This window comes from Hordeum vulgare, chromosome 1H (assembly GCF_904849725.1).
Source record: "Hordeum vulgare subsp. vulgare chromosome 1H, MorexV3_pseudomolecules_assembly, whole genome shotgun sequence".
NCBI lineage: Eukaryota > Viridiplantae > Streptophyta > Magnoliopsida > Poales > Poaceae > Hordeum > Hordeum vulgare.
The window spans coordinates 240,609,861-240,620,314 of NC_058518.1; the positions used below are offsets into that span (position 1 = coordinate 240,609,861).

Below are 10,454 nucleotides of genomic sequence, written 5' to 3' on the forward strand. Positions count from 1 at the left end.
AACTTCAACTCCTGGAACATCTCAAATGCTCCATGACGCTCAAAGCGACGTTGAAGTTCCGGCTCTAAGCCATACAAGACTGCACATTGAACTACTGAGTAGTCCTCCTTGCGTGCTAACCAAGCGTTCTTAACATCTTGGTCAGCCGCGGCGGGTGGTTCATCTCCTAGCGCAGCATTAAGAACATAATCCTTCTTCCCAGCTTGCAGGAGCAACTTAAGATTACGAGCCAGTCTACAAAGTTACTTTCATCATCTTTCAACTTAGATTTCTCTAGGAACGTATTAAAATTCAGGGTGACTGTCGCGTGAGCCATTGATCTGCAACACAGATATTTTCAAAGTGGAATTAGACTATGTTCAAGATAATTAGAGTTTAACTAATCAAATTACTTGCTAAACTCCCACTCAAAAAGTACATCTCTCTAGTCATTTGAGTGGTACATGATCCAAATTCACTAACTCAAGTCCGATCATCATGTGAGTTGAGAATAGTTTCAGTGGTAAGCATCTCTATGCTAATCATATCAACTATACGATTAATGCTCGACCTTTCGGTCTCATGTGTTTCGAGGCCATGTCTGCACATGCTAGGCTCGTCAAGCCTAACCCGAGTGTTCCGCGTGTGCAACTGTTTTGCACCCGTTGTATGTGAATGTTGAGTATATCACACTCGATCATCACGTGGTGTCTCGAAACGACGAACTATAGCAACGGTGCACAGTCGGGGAGAACACAATTTCGTCTTGAAATTTTAGTGAGAGATCACCTTATAATGCTACCGTCATTCTAAGTAAAATAAGGTGCATAAAAGGATTAACATCACATGCAATTCTTAAGTGAGATGATATGGACATCATCATGTGCTTCTTGATCTCCATCACCAAAGCACCGGCACGATCTTCTTGTCACCGGCGCCACACCATGATCTCCATCAACGTGTCGCCATCGGGGTTGTCGTGCTACTTATGCTATTACTACTAAAGCTACATCCTAGCTATACGGTATACGCATCTGCAAACACAAACGTTAGTTTAAAGACAACCCTATGGCTCATGCCGGTTGCCGTACCATCGACGTGCAAGTCGATATTAACTATTACAACATGATCATCTCATACATCCAATATATCACATCACGTCATTGGCCATATCATATCACAAGCATACCCTGCAAAAACAAGTTAGACGTCATCTAATTTGTTGTTGCATGTTTTACATGGTTGCTATGGGTATCTAGTAGATCGCATCTTACTTACGCAAAAACCATAACGGAGATGTGCAAATTGCTATTTAACCTCTCCAAGGACCGCCTCGGTCAAAACCAATTCAACTGAAGTTGAAGAAACCGAAACCCGCCAGTCATCTTTATGCAACGAGGTTGCATGTCAATCAATGAAACCAGTCTTTCGTAAGCGTACGAATAATGTCGGTGTGGGCCGCTTCAATCCAACAATACCGCCAAATCGAGAAAAGACTAAGGAGGGCAGCAAATCGAACATCACCGTCCATAAAACCATTTGTGTTCTACTCGAGATAACATCTACGCATGAACCTAGCTCATGATGCCACTGTTGGGGAACGTTGCATGGGAAACAAAAAATTTCCTATGCACACGAAGACCTATCATGGTGATGTCCATCTACGAGAGGAGATTTGGATCTACGTACCCTTGTAGATCGCACAGCAGGAAACGTTAAGAACCGTCCCACAAACCGTCCAGCAGCCCCACGAACGTCTTCACGTCCCTCCATCAGCCCCACGAACCGTCCCACAAACCGTCCCGTGATCCGTCCCATGATCCGTTCCTATCTAGTGCCGAACGGACGACACCTCCACGTTCAACACACGTACAGCTCAACGATGATCTCGGCCTCTTGATCCAGCAAGCAAGATGGAGAAGTAGATGAGTTCTCCGGTAGCGTGAGGGCGCTCCGGTGGTGGTGAGGATCTACTCCTACAAGGCTCCGCCCGAGCTCCGCAGAAATACGATCTAGAGGTAAAACCATGGTGTCTAGATCTGAGTTGCACGTGGCAAAAGTTGTCTCAAATCAGCCCTAAATCACCACTATATATAGGAGTGAGGGGGAGGAGGCTTGCCTTGAGGGCCAAGCCCTCAAGGGTGCGCCGGCCAAGGGAGAGGAGGAGTCCTACTCCAATCCTACTCCAATTAGGATTGGAAAGTGGAGTCCTTCTCTTCCTTCCCACCTCTCTTTTTTTCTTTGGTTTTCTTTCCTTGGCGCCAAGGCCCACTTGGGTTGTCCCACCAGCCCACTAAGGGCTGGTGCGCCACCCCTAGGGCCATTGGGATTCCCCTGGGTGGGTATCCCCCCTCCCGGTGAACTTTTGGAACCCATTCGTCACTCCCAGTACATTCCCAGTAATGCTTGAAAACGTTCTGGTAACCAAATGAAGCCATCCTATATATCAATCTTCATTTCCGGACCATTCCGGAAACCCTCGTGACGTCCATGATCTTATCCGGGCTCCGAACAACATTCGGTAACCACACATATAACTCAATATACTAAAACATCATCGAACCTTAAGTGTGCAGACCCTGCGGGTTCGAGGACTATGTGGACATGCCCCGAGGCACTCCTCAGTCAATATCCAATAGTGGGACCTAGATGCCCATATTGGATCCTACATATTCTCCAAAGATCTTATCGGTTGAACCTCAGTGTCAAGGATTCATATAATCCCGTATGTCATTCCCTTTGTCATTCGGTATGTTACTTGCCCGATATTCGATCGTCGGTATCCGCATACCTATTTCAATCTCGTTACCGGCAAGTCTCTTTACTCGTTCCGTAATACAAAATCCCGTGACTTACACTTAGTCACATTGCTTGCAAGGCTTGTGTGTGATGTTGTATTACCGAGTGGGCCCCGAGATACCTCTCCGTCACACGGAGTGACAAATCCTAGTCTTGATCCATACTAACTCAACGGACACCTTCGGAGACACCTTTAGAGCACATTTATAGTCACCCAGTTACGTTGTGACGTTTGATGCACACAAGGTATTCCTCTCGTGCTAGTGAGTTATATGATCTCATGGTCATAGGAACAAATACTTGACACACAAAAAACAATAGCAATAAAACGGCACGATCAATATGCTACGTTCATAGTTTGGGTCTAGTCCATCACGTGATTCTCCTAATGATGTGATCCAGTTATCAAGTGACAACACTTGCACATAGTCAGAAAACCTTGACTATCGTTGGTCAACTGGCTAGCCAACTAGAGGCTTGCTAGGGACATTGTTTTTTCTATTTATCCACACATGTATCTATGTTTTCATTCAATACAATTATAGCATGGATAATAAACGATTACCTTTAAAAAGGAAATATAATAATAACTATTTATCATTGCCTCTAGGGCATATTTCCAACACGCAATGCACCGGAAAGGGTCGAAATACCAAAGAAGAATGATGGTATACCCGCTCCCGTCCAAAGACCTAAAAGGACGAGAGATCCGACTTCTCAAATCCCAAGTACTCGGGGACGCCTGACGAAAAAGGATACAAGAGATTTATTACATCCTGTCACCAAAGTGCCCCAAATTGAAACGGGGATCCAGTCAAGACGTGGCACAAGTACGGAAAATTCAGTGCACGAAATTGCGGACTTAAACTTTCCCATAGGGGAAACACCCAGCAGAGATGTGTGCGCACACATCGGCGCGGGAAGTCTAAAGGACCTTGCTCCCTGAATGGGAAATTTGGTAGAGCTAGTGTTAGCGCCAGATGCGCTCCATGACGAAATGGCCATAGATTATATTTATACGGGGGAATCTCTAAACCGAGCAACGTTGATTGTCGACATTCACTTTGCTACGAAAATTGCCTCAATCATAGATCTTGAACCTGAGCCTAAGATATATTGGTCCCCCTTTGATCCCGTATGCATCAATTTCTATGCTAGGCTGAAGCTTCTCTCACCCTTGCCCTCCAATACATAGTCCTATCAACATACTACTAACCCTATGGTGTGATCCACGCGCGCGATCATATGATGGGCACCAAAGGGCAGCAACATAACCATAAGCAAATTAAACCAATCATAGCAATTCATCAATCACCGATAGGACAACGAAAATCTACTCAGACATCATAGGATGGCAACACATCATTGGACAATAATATGAAGCATAAAGCACCATGTTCAGATAGAGAGTAGAGCGCGTTGCGGGAGAGTGGACCGCTGAATATAGATGGGGGGAGGTGATGGAGGTGTTGGTGAAGACGAGGGAGGTGTTGGTGTAGATCGCCGTCACACAAGCGCCACCGGAAGAGAGGGGGAGAGAGCCCTCCTTCTTCTTCTTCTTCCTTGACCTCCTCCCTAGATGGGAGAAAGGTTTCCCCTCTGGTCCATGGTCTCCATGGCGGCGGAGGGGTGAGAGCCCCTCCGAGATTGGATCTCTCTCTCTCTCTCTCTCTCTGTGTGTCCTTCTATTTTTGCGCTCCCAGATTCTGGCTTTCACCGTTTCTTAAATTTTCGGAGATCCGTAACTCCGATTGGGCTGAAATTTTAACACGATTTTCTTCCAGATATTATCTTTCTTGCGGCGAAAGAAGGGCCCCAACCGCCTTAGGGATTGGTCACAAGCTTGCCAACCGCGGCCTAGGGGGGCGCGCCTCCTGGGCTTGTGACCTCCTCGGGCATCGTTTCGCGTAGATTCTTCTTCCCAAAAGTCATAAATATTCCAAAAAAACCACGTAGGTTTTCTATTGCATTTGGACTTCGTTTGGTATGGATAATCTGCGAAACAAAAAAACATGCAACAAACAGGAACTGGCACTGGGCACTGGATCAATATGTTAGTCCCAAAAATAGTATAAAAAGTTGCCAAAAGTATAAGAAAGTTGTAGAATATTGACATGAAACAATCAAAAATCATAGATACGACGGAGACGTATCAGCATCCCCAAGCTTAATTCCTGCTCGTCCTCGAGTAGGTAAATGATAAAAAAGATAATTTTTGATGTGGAATGCTACCTAGCATAATCTTGATCATATAATCTAATCATGGCATGAATACTAAAACACGAGTGATTCGAAGCAATAGTCTATCATTTGACATAAAGACAATAATATTTCAAGCATACTAACAAAGCAATCATGTCTTCTCAAAATATCATTGCCAAAGAAAGCTATCCCTACAAAATCATATAGTCTCGCTATGATCCATCTTCCCCACACATTTTTTTGGTAAAGGATCATGGTGCTACTTTGAAGATCATGGTGCTACTTTGAAGATCATGGTACTTTGAAGATCATGGTAAAGGATCATGGTGCCAAAGAAAGCTATCCCTACAAGATCATGGTGCTACTTTGAAGCACAAGTGTGGTAAAGGATAGTAGCATTGTCCCTTCTCTCTTTTCTCTCATTTTTTTGGTGGGCTTCTTTGGCCTTTTTTTATTTGGGCTTCATTGGCCTCTTTTATTACTTCCTCACATGGGACAATGCTCTAATAATGATGATCATCACACTTTTATTTACTTACAACTCGATATTTAGAACAAAATATGACTCTATATGAATGCCTCCGGCGGTGTACCGGGATGTGCAATGATCTAGCGTAGCAATGATATCAAAAAATGGACAAGCCATGAAAACATCATGCTAGCTATCTTACGATCATGCAAAGCAATATGACAATGATGGTGCGTGTCATAATAAATGGAACGATGGAAGTTGCGTGGCAATATATCTCAGAATAGCTATGGAAATGCCATAATAGGTAGGTATGGTGGCTGTTTTGAGGAAGGGTATACGGTAGTGTAATGCACCGGCGAAAGTTGTGCGGTACTAGAGAGGCTAGCAATGGTGGAAGGGTGAGAGTACGTATATTCCATGGACTCAATATTAGTCATAAAGAACTCACATACTTATTGCAAAAGCCTATTAGTCATCGAAACAAGGTACTACACGCATGCTCCTAGGGGAAGGGTTGGTAGGAGTTAACCATCGCGCGATCCCGACTTCCACAAAAAGGATGACAATCAATAAATAAATCATGCTCTGACTTCGTCACATAACGGTTCACCATACGTGCATGCTACGGGAATCACAAACCTTAACACAAGTATTTCTACGAATACAAAATTACTCACTAGCATGACTCTAATATCACATCTTCATGTCGCAAAACTATTGCAAGGAATCCAACATATTATATTCAGTGATCTACAAGTTTTATGTAGGATTTCATGACTAACCATGTGAATTACCAACTCCTGTTAACTCTCTAAATAGGTATAAGTGAAGCATGAGAGTTTAATTCTTTCTACAAAAGATATGCCCCGCTCTAACAAATATAAGTGAAGCAAAAGAGAATTCTACAAATGGCGGTTTTTTATGTGTAGGGAAACAGGCAATCCAAACTTCAAATGATATAAGTGAAGCACATGAAGCATTCTATAAAGCCATACTCAAAAGATATAAGTGAAGTGCAAAGAAAGTACTTTGTAGGTGTGATAGGATATGTTTGCAAGAAAGTAAAGAATACGTAAATAAAAACTAGGGGCTGGTTAGATAAAGAAACAATTACATTAGTTTAACGAGTGTGGAAAAGTGATGGTAGGAGTTGCGGAATTATCCCTAAGCAATTGACTACGTTACTAGACCGATAGCAAGTTTATGTGGGAAAGGCCACTGCTAGCATGTCATCCCTTACTTGGAATTCTATGCACTTATGATTGGAACTATTAGCAAGCATCCGCAACTACCAACGTTCATTAAGGTAAAACCCAACCATAGCAATAAGATATATTGGTCCCCCTTCGATCCCGTATGCATCAATTTCTATGCTAGGCTGAAGCTTCAGTCACCCTTGCCCTCCAATACATAGTACTATCAACATACTACTAACCCTATGGTGTGATCCACGCGCGCGCTCATATGATGGGCACCAAAAGACAGCAAGATAACCACAAGATGATATTGTGCGAGAGAATCTCGTTGCTGATGGTGCGGTACAGCCACTTGATGATACTGGCGTCGACCCCCATCCAGTTGGCGTCGTCGCGCATGGTGCGGGCGTCAACCGATTCGTCGACATGATCCTGAATTTGGAATTCACGGAAGGTCAACGAGAAGTAGGTGCGTCAGGTGCAGAAGGAGGGTGTGTGGAGATCCAGGACAACGGGGGCATGATCCTGGATGTGGATGAGCCGAAGGCTGGCGACAGAGGCGGGTTCGAGAACGGCGAAGGAGTTGACCTCACTGGAGAGAAAGGAGCAAGGGGAGGCCATGGCGGCGGTGGAGAGCGGAAGCGAGAGGATCAGAAGAAAACTGATACCATGTAAGATTTGAGAGAGAGAGAGTTTTTGGATCTGCACACGTTTATTCAATATATACCATCAGTATTTATACAGATAGATCATCAGTGTCTAACAAAAAACCCTAAGGAGCCAGGCATGCGGACGTGCTGGGTCATCGCCATGCTGGGCTTGCTTGAGGGCCAAGTCGGGCCGTCGCTGTGGACTGTTGTTAGGCCTGTTTCAACAGTAACAAGCAAAACGACATGAGTAGTACACATGAAATATCTATGTGTACCAGAAGTATCTTAACACGAACTGACCAAGAAAATATTAAAAGACTCGTTCGATAATTCACCAGCTCCTTCAAAATTAAGAATAATTCATCAACTCCTTCAAAATTAAGAATCTGTGAAGCATCTGTGCAGCTGCTCTACAAATTCTAACTACAGCTCCCGGAGCGGAGCCGTGTGACTCTGAACGGGTCCGAAGTCTCTCCCCTCCAGGATTTTTAGGGTTAGAACAAAATGAACACAATATGTACCAATTAGAAACAAAACAAAATCTGCATCACAACATAAGCCACTAAAAATAATTCTCTTTTTGTTTTTTTGCACTCCCTCCGTCCCAAAATACTTGAATATTTTGGAACAGAGGGAATACGTAGTAAGACCACATGCTGATCCAGTTATTATACTGATACTCCGTTTATATCAAGACGAGAATCCAGGAGTAACAGACATTATAATTATATATCATCACTAACCACACAAAGATATGTATAAGCAATGAGCCGATCGTGACAACCTTAAATCTTTGCAACATACACATGAATACATGATGGCAAGTCAAAGTAAGACACAGCATGAACAAATCAGAAACTGGGACATGCATGTATATTTGATTACTTTGCTAGAGCAGTTCTGACTTCTAAGGATCGTAAGTAGCCTTTCTTCAGGTTCAGAGGCTTAGCACCGTAAAAAAAACGGCGCAGAAGTATTACCGATGAAATATGTGTACCAGAAATATGTAACCAACTGACCAAGCAAATACTTTTCTTATACGACCAAGAAAAATACTTTAATACTAACTAATTGACAAAGCAAACACAAAGTCTCTTCGCTCCAGGATTATTATATGGCTAGAGCAAAATGAACACTAAATGTACCGATCAGAAGAAGAAAAATCCGCATCACGACATATAATATAAGATAATTAAAACAATTCATAAGACCACATCCTGATCCACCAGTTTATTTAGAATCCAAGAGTAACAAACATTATAACAATATATCATCACTAACCAAAGGGAAATATGTACTGTATAAAGCAAGGAACTGATCATGAGAACCTTAATCAACAAAACCTTGCAACATCCACAAGATGAGAAGTCAACGTATGGCATATAGCCTGAACACAATAGAAACAGGAACATGCAGCTAATAGGCACTGTCATGCAGTTACATCCTCAGATAGTGGATGTCAATATATAACAAATTAAATCTATCAGTTCTGCAAGATGACAGTATGGAACAAACTTGAATCCTGCTGTTGCCCGAGGAGACCTTTTATTTTCCCGTTTCTCTTTCGGACTTGTACTGTTGTCCATAAACCAGGTGAGTGCCAATTTCAAGAATAAAAATTAAATCCAATTCAAGGTATTTGTGTCTGGATCAACAGACATGCACCTCGGAAATTTGAGAGCAATCCAGCATCAGGCATTTACGAGCATTGAACAAAATGAAAATGACAAGATATGGAAATTGCCGTGATCTCTCCTGCACAAGAGAGCAGATACCCAGATGAAAGAACCAAAATGAAAAATGACAAGATATGGAAATTGCCGTGATCTCTCCTGCACAAGAGAGCAGATACCCAGATGAAAGAACCAAAATGAGCGGACTTACCAGAAATCGACATTATGCCAGAGGACGCCCTGCATATCATCAGATTAAAACAGGTCACACACATGACAAAAGGCATGGATCCCACATTGTCTACAAGGATCCAGTCCACCCAAAAGGAGCCACATTTGGCATTTCCGCTGCCGCCGTCATGATGATTAAGGACGCGGAAATATTAGGAGCTCTTCAACCTCTAAAACCCTACATTTCCATCAGAAACTAAGCCAAAGTACGATGATACAGTACTAACATCCCCAGATTCGAACCATCTGCATTTTTTTAGCAGCTATTAGTAGTCTTATAAACGCGGTATGATCAAAAGGCACACCCTTTCTTCACCCATCGATCACGGAATCTCATGGAGAAATCCCGACTCGTCAACGCGGAAACCCAGCTCGCTCAGATCCACCGTCTCGTTGATGGTGATTCCGCTGCTGCCGCCGTTGTCGCCAAGGGTCAGCCAATCCGCCTGCACCTCCTCTCCGGCCTTGAGATTGGCGACGGTGGATGCCTTCTCCTCCTCTTCTTCCTCTTCCTGCTCCGCCTCGACGCGGGCCCTACCCTTGAGGCACACACCGACTTTCTTCCTGGAGGTGGGTCTGACGCGGGTTGGAATGGCACAGCCGGGAATGGCAGCGGTAGGGTTTGGGACTGGGGAAGGGGAGGGAGGGGGCGCGGGGTTGAAAGGAGTGAACGGGGCCCAGCCTTCGGCGACGGCAGGAGGACCGAGCGGGAAGAAGGCCCAGGTGCAGAAGTACATGTCGGCGCCTGGGACGATGGGCGGCGTGGAGGGGAGCTCGTCGGCGGAGAAGACGCGGCGGCAAGTGACGGTGGGGCAGCGGAGGCGGCGACCGACGTAGAGGCGCGGGTAGGAGTGCGTGTAGCAGCAGTGCGGGCACGCGGTCCAGAATGCCCCGTCGGCGGAGGCGAAGGCGGAGGGTCCGGCGAAATGTCCCATCCTGCTGGGGTTGGGGTTTTCGAGGAGGGGCGCGGGGAAGCTGGGCGGGGCCGCGGGGGTGTGGGGGATGGTGACCCCGTGACAGGGATAATAACGCCGTGGGTAAAGGGTACTTTTCAGTTTGCCCCATCCAACATTTCAAGCCTTCAGATTCATCAACTCTTTACTATAGTACTCCAGCAAATTTTGAGAGTCGTTTTTGGTAATAATGAATTTGTTAACTTCTCGAGTCCCTTCGATAGCCACTGTTGAGAGTGTGTCTATAATTTTTTTTGCCCGTCCAGGTTCCTCGTAGCATCTCTAACAGAATCAGTAAA

General features: G+C 44.6%; 1 protein-coding gene across 1 annotated transcript; it reads right to left on the bottom strand.

The window, feature by feature from the left end:
- Positions 1-9,178: 9,178 nt before the first annotated feature.
- Positions 9,179-10,181, bottom strand: LOC123409142. The gene has a single exon (XM_045102123.1). It carries the CDS (start codon positions 10,135-10,137, stop codon positions 9,526-9,528), a length of 612 nt encoding a protein of 203 aa, XP_044958058.1. The 5' UTR covers positions 10,138-10,181; the 3' UTR covers positions 9,179-9,525.
- Positions 10,182-10,454: the final 273 nt, after the last annotated feature.